The 20,817-nt window shown below is 42.1% G+C and overlaps 3 protein-coding genes across 3 annotated transcripts; all 3 read right to left on the reverse strand.

The window, feature by feature from the left end:
* Positions 1 to 436: 436 nt before the first annotated feature.
* On the reverse strand, positions 437 to 7,573 carry LOC311060430 (kelch-like protein 23). The gene is made up of 13 exons (XM_084078609.1): positions 7,473 to 7,573; positions 7,089 to 7,305; positions 6,283 to 6,417; positions 5,646 to 5,837; positions 4,769 to 4,912; positions 3,444 to 3,612; positions 2,965 to 3,102; positions 2,382 to 2,510; positions 2,053 to 2,238; positions 1,736 to 1,852; positions 1,450 to 1,627; positions 1,215 to 1,356; positions 437 to 991 (listed from the first exon to the last, which is right to left on the reverse strand). Exons 2-13 carry the CDS (start codon positions 7,281 to 7,283, stop codon positions 974 to 976), a joined length of 1,743 nt encoding a protein of 580 aa, XP_083934735.1. The 5' UTR covers positions 7,284 to 7,305; positions 7,473 to 7,573; the 3' UTR covers positions 437 to 973.
* Positions 7,574 to 9,766: 2,193 nt separating this feature from the next.
* Positions 9,767 to 14,567, reverse strand: bricd5 (BRICHOS domain containing 5). The gene is made up of 6 exons (XM_084078472.1): positions 14,466 to 14,567; positions 14,013 to 14,144; positions 13,657 to 13,806; positions 13,156 to 13,257; positions 11,302 to 11,452; positions 9,767 to 10,218 (listed from the first exon to the last, which is right to left on the reverse strand). The coding sequence occupies exons 1-6, from the start codon at positions 14,517 to 14,519 to the stop codon at positions 10,124 to 10,126; spliced, it is 684 nt and encodes a 227-aa protein (XP_083934598.1). The 5' UTR covers positions 14,520 to 14,567; the 3' UTR covers positions 9,767 to 10,123.
* A 559-nt stretch (positions 14,568 to 15,126) lies between these two features.
* pgp (phosphoglycolate phosphatase) lies at positions 15,127 to 18,361 on the reverse strand. The gene is made up of 2 exons (XM_084077634.1): positions 17,313 to 18,361; positions 15,127 to 16,785 (listed from the first exon to the last, which is right to left on the reverse strand). Exons 1-2 carry the CDS (start codon positions 17,908 to 17,910, stop codon positions 16,460 to 16,462), a joined length of 924 nt encoding a protein of 307 aa, XP_083933760.1. The 5' UTR covers positions 17,911 to 18,361; the 3' UTR covers positions 15,127 to 16,459.
* Between the last annotated feature and the right edge of the window lie 2,456 nt (positions 18,362 to 20,817).

Below are 20,817 nucleotides of genomic sequence, written 5' to 3' on the forward strand. Positions count from 1 at the left end.
GTGCAAAGAGACGTTGAAACGACGTCCACGTCAAACCTCGTTGCAAAAACACGCTGATGAGATTACTGACAATGAATTAATTTCCCTCAGTCTAAATCAATAAACTACCAATAAAGAACATAACGTAAAGCAGGCTAAAATAATTATGTCAACAAGGTAGGGACATTAGCTGGTATAATAAAGATTTGTATTTAAATCTTAAAATAATAAATTCAAAATGTGTCAAGATTCTTTAAAGATCATGGATAACTTGAAACATCTGGGAATCAAACCTGTGACCTCTTGGTACCCAGACTGGCTCTCAACCCAGTGAGCCACCATACATATTGAGTTCTGAAAGCCAAATGGATAATGAAACAAAAGCCAGAGCTTTAAAAACAAAGTATTCTAGTTTTGTAATATTTATTTAAAAAGAATAATCCACAGACAAATTTAGCCATTTCAATATACTCTTTCATTGCCTCTTTTGCTGGACAATATGACATTGATGTAGTACTGTGTATTGTGACATGCCAATGACCATTCATTTTGTAAAATGACTGCCTCTTACTACAGAAAGAAATTAAGAAATTAAAAACTATTATAAATGATTTTGCAAAAATTCTGCTGGACAGGTTTTTTTTGGGGCATAAACGGGGACACCTTCAGTACCTTGATGGCATGGGGCAAATCAACTCTTCTTGAGCCCCAGGCATCGAGGCACCTCTGGATAGTCACAAACAGTCCGTTTACCAGTCTATGGTCTATTCTACACACATACACAAAATATCTTCATCATATTATCATTTTCAATTTAACAAATGTCTGACCCAGAATAAGGACGCTAGGGTTCATGTGGTCAAAGTCCTTCCACACCAAGAATTATAACTATAAAGATGAATATAACCATAATGATGTGAGCATCAACGCTATAACTATAACGCTATAAGACTCCGCCTTCCAGAGTTATGACGTCTTGTCCAATCACCAGGGTTCAGGAAGAGCTGGGTGTCTGTTGGTGGGAAAGGAAGAAGGGTCAAGGCCAGCTTTGAGAAGGTAATATAAAAACGACTACAACTTCTATATTACACAACAAAATCCTCACCGTTATTATATCAATTTGCAACTCTGAGTGTAAAAATGGAATGCAACCAAATGGACCCATAAGGGTCCATTTGGTTGCATTTGCACACTCAGGATTTTACTATGTAATACTATGCACTAATGTCAACTACCTGTGCATTTACATCCGTCATCCTGAGAGAGAAACAGCTGAAACTGATTTGATTGTGGCCGTGATGGTGAAGGGTGGTGGGCACCTGGCCCACAATTTCCCATCTGTCTGTTTCATCATGGTACTGCTCGATGTTAAAGCGACTACATGAAGAGAGACAAAAGCCATGAGAGAAATATCTCGTGTGAACAAGCAGCTACCTTTTTCCAGGCTTTCATGGAGCATCAGAATCTTACTTGTTAAAGCCCACCGACCCCTCTAGTTTATAGATATTTCCATCCACCACAGCCACACCAGGCTTGCTGTAGCTGAAGCTGTGTCCCTTTTTCACGGGGGCACACATGCTCCACTGATTGGTCTCTGGATTGTAGCATTCCACCTTGTGCGTCATATTTCCACTTAAACGCTTACCACCTATTTAGATAAACAGGAATTAACTAAATAGTAACTGTTGGTTGACTATTCTGTGACCAAACTACAGTGAACTACAGAAACAAGAGGTAATAAGAAAAGGTATGATACCTATAACGTAGATATTTCCTTTGAGTGTACAGACAGCTGAATCAGTACGAGGAACTTGCATAGGTGCACAGTCTGTCCATATAGATGTTTTAGGGTCGTATTTCTGCACCGGGGAGTCTGATAAAACCACATTCCATAACAGCAACAACAAGGGCCCAGGAGGACACATGACAAAACATGTCATTGAGAACCAGTAGATGAATATGTAATAATAAAGGTTGGACATTTTTTGTTAACATGTTTCACATACATTACAAATAAACAACCTCATGAAAGCCAGCAGGCTGAACCTAAGGGTACATAAACCTGTTCCATACCAAAAACGTAGATTAGTCCATCTAGTGCGATCACAGCAGTGTTGGAGCAATGTTCTGGTCTGCCGACAGACCTCATGTCCTGCCAGGTGTCGGTGTTGATGTCGTACCGTTCCACAAACACAGGGCTGCAGCTCCCGTAGCTGCCCACTGCAAACATATCGCCATCCAGCATCACCAGGCCTTGGTCCATGTTAGTTGTGCAACAAAAAAATGATCATTAGAACTGATGACCTTGGCCACATGCAGCCTCTCCTTGGGTGTGTAACCAAGGCAAACCCATAGTGGTTATTAAAAAAGTTAAAATAAATGCCATAGTATGACAGTCTTACCGAAGTCATTGCGTGCATATATCATGGAAGCCATCTTCAACCACGAGTCACAGGAAAGGTCATAGCGCCACATCTCTCTACTGATTGAACCATCAGGGAACTTTCCTCCAGCCAAATACAATGAAGAGCCTACAGTATGTGAGAGCATAATTTAAACAAGTTATGCCTTGATCCTTAAAGAAATAAAGATCTTCATTGCTCAAGATACACATGTTTCTGCGCTCCTGTAGTTCACATATCTCGAGAACCGTCCGACTGACCGACTTCAAACTCAGCAAGCCGGTCACCGAGGACTCCCGGCCGCGAGTCAGTCGGATAGGCGGTTGTCCAGACCCGTTTATCCGACAGATATTGGCATATATAGAGATCCAGTTGCCCAGAACCGCCGATCCGACAGATATATGAACGACCTCCAAATAGTATTAATGGCTTCATAATTGAACCATCACAATAATAATACCCTTACCAAGAATTAAAATGTCCTTTCTAGCACCGCACAACATTGCTACAGCTCATTTCAGGGGCAAAACATTGTAGGATCGATTACAGGTCTACTCCAGTCGACTCTGATGTTGCTCCTCACCTGACACAACCAGACTAGGACTTCTTACAGTGAGGGGCAGACGTGCCAGACGAGTCTTCCATCGATTGATTTGGGGATCAAAGCTCGCAACGTGGTAACTCTTATTCCTTTCATACACCATCAGCATTACTTCACATACTGTAGAGGGATAGAAGATGGTTAATGGGTGACTGAATTAATCCAGGAAAACATTGTAAGCCAAGTATAAACCTTGAAAGTTATAGTTAACTTTATGTATAAAACCTGAAAATATAAATAAAGCTTGAATTGTAAAATCAAAAATGATGAAACAATTATGAAGCCCAAATAGAAAACTAAACTCTTGGCAAACCCAAACTGCCACAAGAAGACAATTAACATAATTATTTTTATTGACAGGTATGTTTGCATGTTGTATGTTTGTGTCGGCACTGGAAATCCCAATTAGAAAAATTGTCCACCATCAGCTGCAACATGCATGCATGTGTGAGGCAGGGTACCTGTGCACCTGCGTGGTCCAGCTCTGTGGCTGTAGGGCAAGAGATCCCGGTCCTTGGCCTCAGAGATCAGCCTCCGACAGCCCTGGGATTCTTTCACCACATCCAGAGACTCAATCACATCGTGGAGGTTGGAGGGGCTGATGTGAGGCAGACGGATCTGCTCTAGCACCTTCAAAAACAAATGGAACAATAATTATTTACCAGTTCAACTGCACACTGGGTGAAAAATTAAACTTGCTTTCAAATCTCTACATCTGTTTACATCTGAACATTTACATAATGAATGCAGACCTGCCAACCTACCCAAAACGTTTTGAGTAGCACACTCATGCGCTTCCTTGCCACTTCGCTTTGAACACGGTCATATCACCACTGACCTCCATATAATAAGTTACTCAACATATATCTCAGCAGTATCAGGCAGCCTTAATGCACAATGTATGCAATTGCCTATATATAAATTAAATGAGTACAGTCAGAGTTCTCCACTGCTCATTAACACTGGAACACCTACCAATGACACAAAACACCATGAAGTCAAAGGCATTCACACAAATGCATGTGCGCGTGCGCACACACACACATGCACACACACAGAGTTTGGTAATTAAGGATTTCATTTGTTATTGTGGCCTGCCATTTTAATGTAATTAAAGTAATACCAAGCTGTCAGATAACCATTCTGTGTTGATTGGTTTGGCTTAATTTTCTCAGCCTGCATATTGGCCGTTGTGGAACTGTTTTCATTTGTTTCTCAGCACGATAGTAATAGCAGGCCATCACACACCACCTACAGTATCACAACATCTCAACACTAGATGAGCACTTATTTTCATTATGGGGTTTATACCTGGATATATACTGCAGTATTGACATTGTGTTGTAAGTTAACTTTATCCATTTAAATTCACAACACTAGCCAATACATTTCTCTGAAATATATATCCTTCGATAGGGCAATAGGGCATGTAACACAAACCAACATAGAACCTCTCACCGACTTTGTGATGTCGTGTTGAGAGTTGTCATTTCAATCAAATCACTGGTGCACAGATAACGATTTATCTAATGAAGTTGAATCCATGTATCCATGTTTGTGAGTTCTGTGACAGGCCTGGGTGCCTGTCACCTTAAGGCCAGTCCACACCAATGCAACTAGTCGCAACTCCTTGCAACATGCAACTACTTGCAACTATTATCGCAATGGCAGTTGCAAGGAGTTGCATTGGTGCGGTCTGGCCTTTACACAGCAACTGGTCGCGAGAGATCACAAAGCCATCAGTCCGAGACTGCAAGCTACAATGAAACAATGAATGATTAGTGACCTTTTCAAAGCTATGCCTGTGGGTAGGACACTTGTTTAACCACAACAAAGCAGCCTCAACCACCATCTCCTCCTTGGGCACATCGAGATCATCACTGGCAAGAATCTGTGTCACTTTCTCCACAGGTAGAGAGAGGAACTCTTCCTAGGAGGAGCATAAAGAATGCAGTAGATTAGCTGATAGATTACGGCTATTTCCATACATCTTGAAGTAACTTTTTCTCCTCTCTCAAGTGCCCACTGGTGACAGGTGGTTTGTTGAGTGACAAGGACATGTCAGTAGCTGGTTAATATTCATCAAATCACTGACTGAATGTTTCTACAGACAAATACTTAGGTCAGTTATGGTGGTCAGTTATGGTGGTGACAGTTTGAGTAATAAAGCACCTTTAAAAAGGTGAAGTAGGTGAGGTTAAGTAGCTCAATATTCTGATAGCAATCATTGCACTAGACTACAGTGTTTGTTCAGTAACGGGGGTCTCCCTGTCTCTCCAGCTCTTTAGTAAACAGAAAATGCATTTTCAGGTCGGGATACCAATTTTATACAATCAGGAGAGAGAACTCGTTCACAAGTGAAATTTTAAGTGATGACACAAAGACGTGAGCGGATGAAATTGGAACTTGAACACTATGAAATTGAAGCTGATAATTGATACTCTCTCCTGATTGGAAATTGGCAACCCACCTGAAAATATATTTTCTGTTTTATTAAACAGCTGGAGAGACAGGGAGATCAGAATATAGAGCTTTAATCTTGTAACAACAAACATTTTGTTCTAACCAAAATATCAGCTTAGGTGGGCCTCTCTCATACTTATAAATCACCACAGATTTAAAGGTGAAAACATGGGAAATGTGTGCATCCTTCAATGTCTGACCTGCCGGTAGATGACACGGAAGTGTGTCAGAATATACTCCATGCTGTGCTGCTCCAACTTCTTACAGGAGTGGGCCTCAGCGATGCAGTGGATCCCTACACAGTTGGTTTCGTCCATGTGATGCTTCATGTAATCCCAGCAGGCCTCTTGAACAGCCATGACATTAAGCAAGCTTGCTGCCGTTAGCAGGGCCTAGATCAAATAAACAAAATATATTATAGTATCTAATTTAAAGCAGTAGTTTTCAACCTTTTCTGGATCAGGACCTAAAACAAATGGAAACATTTTTTTCAATGTTTTAAAGAAAAATAATACAATGACTAATTTTGACAAAAGGCACACACACACATCCTGTCCTGCTGGGATGGGTACTGGATCAAAAATTCAACATGAAATCACATCCACACACCAGAATGCTGCTCCCAGCGTGGGTATTTTTCTTTATTAGTAACGTTTCGAGCAGGGAGGCTCAGACCTTACTCTAATTTTGTTATCAATAGTTATCAAAATATTAATGTTATATCATTAAAATCTTAGTATTTGGGGGCCCACTTGCGGTATCCTCATGGTCGATAGATTGAGGACCACTTTTAAAGCACTGATGCAAGTCAATACCTAAGGGTAATTAATACATCACCTGCACATTTGCTGCGGAGATGACCACCTCTGAAGAATAGGCATAGCCCACCAACATCTCAAGCCCCTGAGGTTGTACTCCATTGACGGCTACCCTCAACTGTCGGGTCTCCAGCCACTCAATTGTGAACATTGCCTGTGCAGGTTGAAAAGGTGAACTGGTTTGCTTTGAAATGTAAGCCTTTATTTACATTGTGTCGACAGTTACCCGATTGTATATAGCATGATATTTGTTTCACAAATGAAAGACAATTCAGAATTGAATGTCATTCCCTTAAGCAGTGGTGGAAAAAGTATTCAAATGTTTTACTTAAGTAAAAGTATCAATACTGCATCAAGTACTCCGTCACAAGTAAAAGTCCGGAATTCAAAATGTACTCGAGTCAAAGTACAAAAGTATTGGTATCAAAATGTACTTAAAGTACCAAAAGTAAAAGTACTAAAATGTTTGAAAATAGCAGATCTACAAGCTCACAACGTGTCGCATGGTGACGCGTTGTGAGCTTGTAGATCTATTTTCAAATAGCCTAGGTATAAAATAGGGCTTAAGTTGTTAATGTATGTTTTATGATGTAATAATGCATATCTGCAAAGTAACTAAAGTTTCCAAATATTTGTAGTGGAGCTATGAGATGTAGTAGAGTAGAAGTAAAAGTATAGACAATTGGAAATACTCCAGTAAAGTTAAAGTACCTCAAAATGGTACTTAAGTACAGTACTTGAGTAAATGTAGTTACTTTACACCACTGCCCTTAATGCCAGGTCAATAAATATTACTATGGAAAGTTGAGGATCATCTGCATTTACCTCAAAGTAAGAGCTAAAGGAGGCTAGTACATTACGATGACAGGGGAACTCTTGCCCTCCACAGCAGAGAATCACATCACACAAAGTGTTGTTTATCCGAAGCCTATTTAGGCCATCCAACATCTTGCTGGGATGCGTCTCCTCCTTGAACACAAAGTCGTCGTCACTGGCAACTGAAATCCTCCTTACAGACATGTCTGTCTTTGGTTAGACCAGCCTATACAACAACAGTAGGAGGAGGGGGTGGGTGGAAGAAATGGTCAGCAATTGTTTGCACGTTTCGTTTAATGAACAGAATGGAGAGGAATGACAGAGTGACAGTAGCCCGTAGATCTCCAAACATGTACAAATGCAAAAAAAAAAAGAAAAGAAAAAAGTGCTTACCCCCACGCCCCAAACGTTATCTCTTTCTACGGTGTAGTAGTGCAATGTAATAATTAATGTTTCAATAAAGAAGTGTTTTAATGCAGTCTGTCTCCCCTCCTCGTTAACTTCTGGTTTACATGTTTTGTATTTCCGGATGCGATAGGCACAGAATCGTAAATGATGTTGTGGGGACTACGTTTTCCCCAACTCATTTCACTCAACTCGCCTGTATATTTTTGGAAAAGTCAATGGGAAAAATGCATTGAGTATTTACTTCCGGCACCAGGAAGTGGGCGGGAACTGCGATGCCCTATTGTGAACGTCCGACAGAATCGGCCACAGACGGCATTAAAACACTTCTTTATTGAAAAATATGAATTATTACATTGCACTACTACACCGTAGAAGGAGTTAGGGGCGTGCTGGGACCAAAATTCAGCTCTGGGATTTTCCGAAATGTTTCAATAAAAAAAAGAAAAACATGCTGCAGTTGTCTTGGGTGGCCCACCGGGCCGGCCGTCTGGCGGCCCGTAAATGGCGCGGCCGTTCTGGAAGTTTCCCGAATTTCCCAGTGGCCAGCACGTCCCTTCTGCACTGTGAGTCTGATGCTTATTGCTTAGAACATATTGGTTCTCAAAGTGGGGTCCGGGGACCCCCAGGGGTACTTGAGGGGGTTCCAGGGGGTCCCCAGCTAACAGGAACCAAATGGACCGTTATGGGTCTGTAACTCTGAGAGTGTACAAATGGAACCAAATGGACCCGTTTGGTTCCATTTGTACACTCTCAGAGTTAAATTAACATTGGTTTTACAATGTGAATTGGGGTCCCAGAGGTATAAATGCCATTAAATGGGGGTCCGTGGCCTAATGCATGTCAATGCATGTTGAAATTAAAATGGTTGAGAATCACTGCTAGAGAGATGTAAAAACCTTCTCTTATGGGGGTCCCTGGCATATCTTTTCAAATGGGGGTCCGCGGGCTAATAATTGTCAATTTGGGGGTCCTTGACATGAAAAAGTTTGAGAACCACTGGCTTAGAAGACCACCACACCATCACCCAGCCACATTGTTCAGATGTGTCTTTGACTAGTAAACTAAGTACTGTCAAAGACAGTAGCAAAGACAGTAGGAGCACATTTTCTAGTTGATGTATTGTTTCTAACTGCTGTTTGTAAACATGACAGTATAAAGTGTGTGGAGTCATTTTAAAGCCTGAGAGATGATAAGTGGAAATAATACAAGTTTGTTACACTGTAATAACAATGCAAATGTTCAGTACTAGGCAGTGGGCGGGGACTCGGCCACGACTTCCCCGAATGAATGTATTTGATGTGTGATAGGCCTACAGAAATTGGGGGCTGGGCTTGAACCACCTAGCCCTCCCCTTGTTGCTGAAGGTGAACTCTGTATAAATTGTGGCGTTTGATTTGGGACTGCTTGCGCTGCAGTTTAGACCCAACATGGCAGTTTGCCAGTCAGGCTGAATAAAAAGATGCTGACTTGAACCCTTGGTCTCTGGACGTCTCTCCTTTAAGCCTTTTCCCCAGGAAACCTGTATTATTGCCCGCCCTTGGATCGAAAATACACTTCAATAGCATCCGAATCAGGTGGCCTGCGACAGGGCCATGGCCCATGACAGCCCTGCCATTCAGTGCTGTGAGAGGGGCCTGGTATGACAGGGCCTGACATCCATATACAATTCTACTTATAATCGTAACAGGATGTAGGATAATAATTACAATAAATACATACTAACAGTCCAGTTTCATGTAAAATTGGATATTTGGAATCAATGAGATGTTTTCTAAATTATATAAGCAACACAATAATAATAAAAAATAAAGATTACATTTTGATTGGGTGTGGGGGCCGGTAAGGGACCTGGATATTGGATACGGGGCACTGGCCCATAAAAGGTTGAGAAACACTGGCCTACAATGTCACTAACCTAAAAGTACGCATTTTGACGACTGTGCAGAAGATGATTCCTGAGCAAAGTCCTAATTGTGTTTAGCACCTATACTCTTACTCTTATTAGTTTTTAATTTAACATTTGTAAGAGGTGCACGTTTGACAAACTGAATGCCTCATTTGTTCTCTCGCAACATAATGTGAAATTCAAATTTCACAGTTTTGACCTGATGTAAAGGTTTTGAAAAAGGCATAAGGAATGGTCAGTCACAAGGGAAAAGAATCCTTGGTCGAGTCGTCCTTTATTGAAGAGATCAAAACACTTCAGTTACACATAAGCACTCTTCAGTGATGGTTTTCAGGAAATACAATAATAGACGTTAAAAAAAGAAACATTCTTTTATAGTCTCCAAACTCTGCCCTCAGGGAGAGAAATGTGACATTACCCATAAAGGGAGTGGCGACGGGGCTTTGGAGATAAACCTGACAGCCTGTCTCCATCACTTCTCTCTGGAGGAAGGAAGGAAGGGGACTGGGGAGTAGTGCTGGATGGTTCATTGGCTTACTGGCTGACTGGCAAAAAAAGCTAATGCATGGTACAGGGTGCAGTGTCTCTTTACCCAAAAGGTGGGTTTGTTTTTCTGTTCTATTGCTATTGCTAGGGGCGATTGTTTCAGCTTAGCAGGGAGGTAAGAAGGACAACTTTGTTTGCCTGCTCTTGGCCAGGGAGTGAATGAGAAGTGTAGGGGAGCAGATGCTCACTCTGGCAGGTAGTAGAAGCACACAGACACGCAAATGTTGTTGGGAAAACAGATGTCGATGCAGAAATAGACCAGCCTCTGTTTGCCTGGGCCTAGAGAGAGACATAGGGAAAAAAAGAAGAAAAAAAAAGACATGAGCTGGGGTCAGTCACAATATATTTTTAATTTGACCAATGCTCTTATCGAGAGAAACTTAAATGAGAGACAACAGTCCTAGGAAACAACCATGTTTTGTTAAGATAATAATATTGGACCAGGTAGTGCACGAAGGCAACGGTTACCCCACTACGGTACTGAATATACTATTAATACCACTGTCTGTGTGACTCACTCAAATGTCAATAGTGTGAGGGACGTGGAAAGGCCCATTAGCATGGTCTTTGCTAAGAAAAGGTCATCGTGTCATGGTTTAGGATTAGGTTTCTGTCTCAGATATTTTGCTTCTTAATTGGGCTGCCTGTGGTCTCTGTTTAAAAGGATCCCTGGCTAATAAGCCAAATAGGCCTTGTTAATACATCATAATTGACCTCTATAACAAAAATAAATAAATGGGTTATATTTTTGTTATTTTAAAAACAGTGCATCTTTTACTCAAGCGGAACAACGCCCGTCGCAAGTTGATGATGTCATTCGTCCATGTGTGGTCCAGCCCTATGGAATTTATAGAATACATGATGTGCCAGGGATCCTTTTAGCACCCCCACTCCCTTTTTGTATTGACACCAACAGATAACTACAGGCACAGTAATTAGAAACTTCACAAGACAACCAAACAGCAGTACAAAATGTTAGTAAGATGTAGCCAAAATTAAATCATCAAACAAATATATGATGGTGAGAATCATTAAATAACAGATTTTATCTAGGCACCTACAGTACATGATCTTTCTAGCATTGTTCAAACATCACAGCAATCTTGTCTGGCCAATATATTGCCGTCCATTATACAAATTTATATTGGTTGCTTGCAATGCTTGTGGTCTTGGGAGTGAAGCGTATGGTTACTTCTAACTTAGTCACTCTGATTAAGAACATCAGATTAAGGGCCTGACATTAAACATAAATGTTGAATACTTTACAAGTATCTTTGTCATGGACATTTTATAGTGAGCAAGCAATCCTGACTACTGTGGATCCACACCAATAATAATGTGGTCGAGGTTTGGTTTTCTCACCTTTGGCTTTCTGGGTCCAGTGGATGGAGCTGTCCTGACACAGATCCTTAAGAGGCTCCTCCAGGGTGGACAGAACCACCTGACTGGCTCCCAGCACCCCTAGAAACTCTGTCTGTCTCTGAGTCCTATTCCCAGACAACTGGTACTGGTTCTGTTGAGCACAAAAAGAGGCATTGAAGGACATAGGGTAACAACATTATAACAGAATTAATTAATGACAGTATTTTTTTCCCCCCACTGGATACCTGACACAGAATGGACAGTTCTTTCAGTCGAGTTGACATGTCATACGCGTGAGAAGCTATATTGACTGGGTGAAGTGAAATAAACACAGCAGTCATCAGGGAATGATACCATAACCAAGATGACTAACACTCAAACTGAGATTACGATGGATTTGAAATTTAAACTGCTATTAGGGCCGGTATTACTGCCTATGAGGTCAACAAGGTTGTCTATTTACTCGCTCGTTTGGCAAAAAGGCTGTGTGTAATTGCACCATTTATACTGGTGATGGTCTCCGATAGGGAACCATTTAAAGTCCTGTTATGCTTGAGTGAGTCATGTAATAATCTTTTGCTCTGCTCTCAAAGACCATTGTGTTGAGGGACAGAAGAACTGACTCACAGAGAGGCCCCACATCTCTCTCCTATCCAACCTATCATAGATAAAAATGAAAGCCATCAGTAGCTAGGTTTGATTACCGAAGACCTGTTTCTATGAGAAATGTGACACCATGAGAGACAGGACTCTCACACATCACAAAAAGAAACTTGAGGTTCCAAATTGTTTCATTTTTCTTCCATGTAAATACAAACGAGAAAAATCATCTCGTCATCTTTGTCTCATGTTGAATCATTTCAACATTTCCACCAAATAGTAGTATTAGTGTATGGTGAGAAGTCTGTGTACGGTCATGGGACTGAGCAGTTTAGATGTCTGCCATCAAACATGCTGGCCCTTCTCTGCCTAACCAACAGATTAGGCTGCCTTTTAATCCAACAGAGAAGTCTTAAAAGGCCCACAGACAGAGTGCCCATTGTGCAGGGTCTAGGGCTCCGACTTGCTGCTGTCCCCTCACCTGTAAGAAGATCCCAGGCACACAGAGAGGGTTAGGAGGATCGGATGTGCTAAGGAATTCAACCGTAGAGGAAGAGAGTAGTTTAAAGAAAGAAAGATTGTGAGCGAGAGATGAAGGAGAAAGGGAAAAGAGTGAGAGACACAGAGGAGAGAAACAATGGATAAAGAAAAGAAGTGTGTGACAGAGAGAACCAGAGACTATAAGACCCTGTATCATTTCCACAACTAGTAGCCTACCCCTCACCACACACACCCTCTCTCACCCTAAAAACCTCTTTCTTTGTGTGAAGTGGCAGAAAAGTGAAGAAGCCAAGTGAAGCCTAAGAAAGCAGTAGGGAAAATCTGCAAGTGAGTCCCAGTGAGACGGAATGCCACCAGGGTGCCAGTTCGCACATTAGTGAGTCAGTGATCAAACGCAGGTCGCTTGAGATGAGACTAGCAGAGCGCAAAAGGGCAAACCAAACTTAGTGTTTTTGTGTTTTTTTCCACTGGCTGACTTACAGGCATTTTGTTGATTAGACACATGAGATGGATTCATATCCTGGTACAGTGTGTGTGTGTGTGTGTGTGTGTGTGTGTGTGTGTGTGTGTGTGTGTGTGTGTGTGTGTGTGTGTGTGTGTGTGTGTGTGTGTGTGTGTGTGTGTGTGTGTGTGTGTGTGTGTGTGTGTGTGTGTGTGTGTGTGTGTGTGTGTGTGTGTGTGTGTGTGTGTGTGCGTGCGTGCGTGCGTGTGGACTTGGGGTACATTAAAAATAAAAGAATTGCATTTTGTTACCTCGTTTGTTGACTGAAAGGAGTGCACGTTATCATAGTCAGACTTCTCCATCTTACGCAGGAAGCAGCTCTCCTGGTTATCAGGCTTGTAGCATATCAGACCCTATGAAAAAGAACAATACAGCATGGCACTTTTATCAAACTAAATGCTTTCCTTCAGCTCTATACGTACAATAGGTTTAGACATTATACCATGCCTGCCCTCGAGCTCACTGCGTAGATTTTCATCTGGTAATAAATTAGTCTGGTAATAATTTGAATGAGAGATACTAGAGTTTGGTAATGCAATGTAATGATTACGTTCAATTGTATACATTCTTTAAATAATTGTCTACAGTACTAATGCAGGATGGATGTGGGATGAATGCATGAAAGGAGATCTACACAAAAGTTTAAATTGTAACATCCACTGCATTATCTGTGTAGAATCGTCCAGACAGACTATCACAGGGATGTAACAAACTGAATTATATGTAAACATGTAAGGAAATAGTTTCCTTACATGTTTGATATCGAAGATCACTGTGGATGTATGGTTCATCTGGGAGGTCACAGAAAAGGTCACCAGGTCGTTTTGCTTGTCCACAAGCGCTGATTGGTTGATCAGAGTTCCAGTCTGGTCTGGAATTGTGATACGGACGATCTGTAAAGACTACAGTAATGGGAACACGTTTAATGGATACGATACACCACCAATTCAAGTTCAACTCTAGCAACTGAGTCATTGTGAATAAACCAACAGAAACAGCTGAAATGTGTAGTATCTCAAATAGATTACAATATCTGGTGGGGTAGTGTACAGAGAAAATCTGCAAACCTGACAGATGTTTGTACAAGTGAGGCAATGTTGACTCTTACCTGAGAACGCTGCTGTGGCAGACCTAGATTCCCAGTCAAACCAAGGGCGATTACTACCAGGAGCAAAGATGCAGAAACACTGACCCAAAATGCCCTGTGAGGGAACTTGGGGGACCCTGCTGGACCCCCATCCTGATGGAACAGAAGCAACACAAGACTCTGATTCAAATAAAGAATATGCAATCTCTACTTGCTACTCTCTTCTGGCAAATCAAAAGTTATGTGTCCTGTCCTGCATAATATAACAATATTATATCTAATCAAAGGGATTACTGTCCTTCAGACTTAATCACTGTCATTTAACAACACAATAAATTAAATACAAGAGATCCACTGTGACCTGTAGATAAGAAAGTTAACTTCCTGCCCTGACCTAAAACTTGCTCATATGCTCACATGGTGGGGTTTTTATCCAAGCTTCACAGAGTCCTCAGAGCAAACTAAAAAGCTTACCGTGCATTGCGCTTCTTCTGAGCTGTTCTGTGAATGTTTCCAACACCTCACCATCCTGTGTCTCGTGACAGCTCCTCACTTGTTCTGCACCCTTTTCTGAGCTTTCAGCATGGAGAAGGTGGTCATGAGCGGCACTGGCTGGAAAAACACAGGTAATACACCTGGACAGATCCTCTTTCTCTCTGCTCCAACTCAAACCTCCCCTCCTCTCTCTATGCAGAGCCCTCCCCCCTCTCATAGCCCCTCTGTTTCCTCCCAAAACAGGTACCCCCTTACTTCCATCTCATTCAAAACTAAGTGAGGCTTGCCAAAAACTGATTCAAATATGTTGTCTCCCTGCCATCCGCTTCTATTCCTCCTTTTCTCTATTCAATATTACCCACCTAACTATCTACCACTCTCCGTTGCCTCTATTCCGTCTCTCTCTCGGTCACACATCAAAAACTGTGACAGCAACTGGCCAGCAAACCCAGACCAGACAATGAACAAAGGGGAAAGCAAGGCGCACCTTGAGCAGTCTCTGTCATCGCAGGACTGGTGATATGAGGCAGTGACTGTTGCTGCATCCAAACGATGACAGCCCAAGGTGACTTTAGGCACGGGACTCAAAGGAAAAGGTGCCATGTTTGCATTAGACTCAATACCACAGAGAACACGTAACTTAGATGTATGTTTTATTATAAAATTTGATCAAGTGTTTTTAGATTTGGGTGAAGGACAATACTGTTGCTGAAATGGGCTAGAACGTACAGTATGGATGATAAAAAAGATTGCATTACTTATTAAAAAGCCCAATCCGCAAGTTCAAGTTAAATGGCATAATTCTTTCCAAGTCTTGCATCATGTACGGTATGTTTATTTAACAGTAATTCTGCTTGTGAGCCATGTTGTGGAGCTGTGAATCCCACAACAGTGTCTACTGGTCACTGTGTGAACTGTGACCTGTAGAGTTGTCTGGTCCTGTGAAATTCTAACATTGTAATACTTTAAAAGACTTGCACATTGGGCCTTGAATGGAATTAGGCTAATCAGTGTTGGAAGTAAAATTACATGGAATATATTGTCTAACTAAATTAAGTCACACTGCACCAAACCATAAAAAGTAATAACAGTGTCGTGGGTTACATTCTGAGGACTAAAAGTAAATTGCATCAGACAGAAAAGTTACATACAGTACAAGTAAATGCTGTGTACAACTGAATTAAGTGGCACTGCACCAAACTCATAAAAAAATATTAAAACACCAGAGTCACATGTGTTACATGATGAGGGCTAGAAGTAAACTGCATCAGACATAAACGTTATACAGTACAAGTATATCATATGCTGTGTAATCAGCTTAATGCTTAGTTATTCCCTGATGAGGTACTGTCAAAATGAAGTGCATTGAATGTGATTAACAAATACACAAGAACTGTGAAACTGACCACACTGGAAACAGTTGAGACTTTGGTATGTGCTTATTCACCCAGTGTTTGATAGCATTGCTTAAGAGGGACAATTGCATCACAATGTCACAAGGGGGACATTGATGTTGCACACACACACCTTCCTCTTTTCTTCCTCTTGTCTTACGTTAGGTTAGGTAACATATACTTCACCCCAACAACTGCGTGTTAAAATCGTCCAATTCTGTTCACTCAATACTCTGATTAATTGTTCTATCGAGTAGTCAATAATTTTCTCCATATTCGTTTTAAATTAGACAACTTTAATAACAACTGAAATAACTCTACTTGGTACTAAAACCTGGATGTCGTCTTTGAAAATCCTGAGTCATTGTCCTGCATGACGGCCACACCAGTGCATTAGGACTCTTAGGCAGCATGGGTGTGACTCCTCTATAGAGATGACTATCAATAAATTAAGACAAATAGAAGAGACTGCAAACTCTGGTTTACTATGGGCTAGCCACGCATTGGGTCTTTCGTTGAACTAGGCTATCAAGTACAGTAGCCAGTCACCACCGTTTGGAGGGTCATTCTGCTGCCTTATCATCCCCGCAGGACTGGAAGCAGGTCCGCGATGCTGTCCACATAGTAATCTGGCACCATGCCTTGTCGCTCCGGGGAGCCGCTCTTCTCGTGGGCTTTGGCGTCCGCCACCGTGCTGACCCCCGTGAGAGTGAGCAGGGTCTTCAGGCCGCAGTTAGAGCCCAGCAAGATGTCAGTGTCGAGGCGGTCACCCACCATCATGCAGCGGCTGCTCTCCAGGCCAAATTGGGAGGCTACGCAGTCAAACATGTAGCGGTTGGGTTTGCCCACTGTGTGGGCCTGGCGCTGGGCAGCAGTCTCCACTGCTCGCAGCAGGCAGCCGGTACCTAAGAGGAGGGTAAGGATAAGGAGGTGTAGGTAAGGAGAGAATACAGTATGATGACACCTGACACCCCTTGCTCTCTTTTTATCCAACTTAACCACTTTTTATCTAACTTAACCACTTACACCCCAGCATCCTTATTATATTATAATGTGTTTTTATTGATGTCTCTATGAGAGTTGCTGTAATACCTTAATTTCCCCTCGGCAATGAATAAAGTACCTACCTACCTACCTTATTGTGGGGAAAGCTTTCACAGAAAATAGCAGATATACAGCAGATAGCAGATCTTGTAGATCTGCTATTTTCAGCAAAAGCTTTCCCCACAATAACCCAAAACAGAAAATATACTAGTATTGAGCCCTGGGGGACTCCGGTTACCCATATGGGGTTTAGGTGGTTAATTGAGTCACCCTTCAAGCAGTGTCCTGCACGTCCCACAACAGCATGCTTTGGATACTAAGAGTGTCAGCTAAAAACTATGCTGGTGTCTGTATTGAACTTACAGTAGTACTGTATATTGAACCTTACCTGGCACAGCCTTGCCGCCTTCCAAGGGCAGTCTGCTGTCGGTGTTGGTCCCCACGAACAGACAATCCGGGTTAGAGAGGTACTGCATGGCCCTGTTGATCTTCATATAACTGAAATGCTCATCAAAGCCGACCAGCACCGCCTTGACCTCCGGGTCCAGCGGCACGTTGGCCCAGTCGCTCTGCGCCCCGGATATGTGATCGGGTCCCACCCCTGCTTGCCGGATCCCCACCATCTCCAGCTCCTGCTTCAACGCATTGCTGCCGATCAGATAGACCTTGCTGCTCTCCAGCTTGCACACAGTCTTCAGGTACATGGCGGAGCAGTAGGCTGTCCCGAACACCTCGTCCTGCGTTACGTTAAATCCCATGAGGGCCATCTTGTCCGCGTACATCTTCCTGGTCTTGGTGCTGTTGTTGGTGAGGAAGAACACCTTCTTGCCGTTGTTTTTGAGCAGGTTGATAACTTCGGGCGCACCCGGGACGGCCTGGTCGCCCCTCCAGATGACTCCGTCGCAGTCGAACAGGACGCTGTCCACGGTGTCCAGCAGCTCCTTTATCAACGCGCCGCTCAGTCTGGTACATTTTGATGCAGCCATTGAAGGAAAAACAACGTGTGCACTGTGCAGCCCTGGATCCGTCCAAAAATAACACTGGGTTCGCGCACTTCGCGGTGTAACGTTGCGTTACGTTTCCTAACCACCACAAGGACGTCTGAGAAAATAAACTGTAACGACTGTTGTTGAGCTTTAGGCAGTCGTTATAAACGATCAACACACGTAACTACTGATCGTAGTGACGCAAAGCATTGAGCTATATGCCCGACCTGGCCTCCCAATATATTACGTCACATCGATCCTTATACTTCCGCACCGGCTTAAAGGGACAGGAAGGGGTCAAAGTCACAGAATACATGATGCCACCGACCTGTGTGTACTGTACCAGTGTTGCCAGGTTTCGCGAGAGAAACAAGCAACCGGGTCTATGAAAACAAGCCCATAAGAAGCGAGCCCTTCGCCCTTTAAACATAAATAGCCTTAGCTTAGATTAAGACTCTCGTAGATGTACACTTTTTTTTAATCAATTCTGACATTTTCAATCTACGAGAGTCTTAGCGACCATACCCCAGTTTCCACTGGATTGTCAGCTCCAAAGCCCGTAGTCCTCCAAACATGTACAAATGCAAAATATAAGGTGCTTACCCGGCGCCCCAATTGTTAACTCACTCTACGGTGTAGTAGTGCAGTGTAATAATCCATATTTACCAATAAATAAGTGTTTGAATCCCGTCTGTCGTTTACCCCCCTCGTTTACTTCTTGTTTACGTTGAGTGTAATTCCGGATGCGCTTCGTCGCTCGCCCATTGAGAATTTCAAACAGAATCGGCCACAGACGGGATTAAAACACTTATTTGTTGGAAAATATGTATTATTACATTGCACTAAAACACCGTAGAGTGAGTTAACATTTGGGGCACAGGGGTAATAAGCACCTTATATTTTGCATTTGTACATGTTTGGAGAACTACGTGCTTTGTAGCTGACAATCCAGTGAAAACTGGGGAAACATTTTAACAACACACTTGTATGGGGGACACTGACTGGCATATAATGTTTTCAGATGGGTTGGCGGTCCGCAGACAAATACATCAAGGGGTCCTTGACTTGAAAATGTTTGAGAAACACTGGTTTAAACAACATTAGGGAACACGCCCAAATAAGCAACTACACTTTAGAAACAAGCCCAAAAAAACACAACCCGCAACTAACCAATATTTACAAGCAATTTACCAGAAAAACAAGCCCAAAGTCGCTTATAATAAGTGGACACGGCAACACTACCGTCCTACCGTCTTCCTTTTGAGAGACCAGGGGTCAATTCACTTTAGCATTTGTATATCCGGAGTAGAGCGGATACGGAATTCTCATATGTGGCTGTATATAAATTAACGGATACAGTAGGTGGGCTCTAGACCGGATCTGAACTTTGAACAGTAAATTGAAACCAGGTGACGCGAGGTTACTTTGAAACAATTTCATATATCATAAACCATAACATGTTACATAATTTGACGAGTGACCATAATATATAAGTGTTCCAACACGTGTCAGATCGCCATTACCATTTTGAAAATGTGAAATTATATCCAATGTTATTTGATAACAGACGTGTGTCTGTCTTTCTGTCTGTTTACTGACTCTTCAAGTATTTTTAGTTGTTGAAACCTGTAGTGTGTAGAGCAGTGATTTTCAGTCTGGGGACCGCCCAGGTCCTTAATATTAACCAATGATTTTGTTCAGTGGCTGCTACACTATAAATGTGAGTCATGTACAGTATGTGTAGTAAAACAGAACTGCTAAAGATTAGCGGCTTGTTTCAAATGGGGTCCTTATGTACTCAATTCATAGTGACATTAAATAACAGATTTACACTGCTATGCAGAACATCATATAAACAGTGTAGAATTGAAAAATAAGAAAAACAGTTTCGAATTGCAGCCACCTGAAGGTACTATTTTACGGCATCTTTGAAGGTGAGTAGGGTTTTACACGCCTTCATTACTTTTGGTAGGGCATTGCACATTTTTGTTGCCAGCAGGAATAAAGACTGACCCCGACGGGATTTGAACCCGCAACCTTCTGATCTGGAGTCAGACGCGCTACCGTTGCGCCACAGAGTCTACTGATTACTCGATGTTTAATTGAATATATTGAATAAATTGAATGGCATCAAAATATAAAGTACCAAAAGTAAAAGTACTCATTATGCAGAAGGTCCCATTTCACAAGTTTTCAAATGTATAAAAATCATTTGACAAAAATCTACAAAGCGACACTTGTGAGCTTGTAATTCGGCTATTTTCAAATTGCCAAAGTATATAGGTCTGAAGTGGTTTTGTAATAATAATCATAATCTAAGTAACTAGTAACTAACTTTTTCAAAATAATTGTAGTGGAGTAAAAGTTAAAAAAATGCCTTGAAAATTTGAAATACTCCAGTTAAGCAAAAATACCTCAAAAGTGTACTTAAGTACAGTACTTGAGTAAATGTAGTTACTTTACACCACTGGTTGTGATGAACCGTGTAAACATGGTAGGTAATACTTGTCCATAGCTGGGAGGGAGAAACCGCTGCCCCCTTCTCCTGGTCCCAGCCAGGTCAACACATATGAATGTAGTTCCCTGGCATGACCTTCTGCTCCCACCCTCACCCATTGAACATGAGAACAGAACAGACAGAGTGATCCCACCTGCTGGTGATGCAGTCTCTAGTGTCCTCTGCTGGTCATTGTTGGGTACTATCGCATTAATTGGTTGTAGGTTATTTCAGTGGTTCTCAACCTTTTCAGGCCGTGACACACCAAAAGAATCATATTTGAACTGGGGACCCCCACCCTGACAAGCACTTGGAATGGTCAGAATGAGGTATCCGATTTAGTTTGACTCGGCTCCACAGATAAATATTGTGAAAATAAGCTCTCAACGCCTTGCAACGCAAGGCGTTGT

The sequence above is a fragment of the Gymnoscopelus microlampas genome, assembly GCF_963454915.1.
Source record: "Gymnoscopelus microlampas genome assembly, chromosome: 14".
In the NCBI taxonomy this organism is placed as follows: domain Eukaryota; kingdom Metazoa; phylum Chordata; class Actinopteri; order Myctophiformes; family Myctophidae; genus Gymnoscopelus; species Gymnoscopelus microlampas.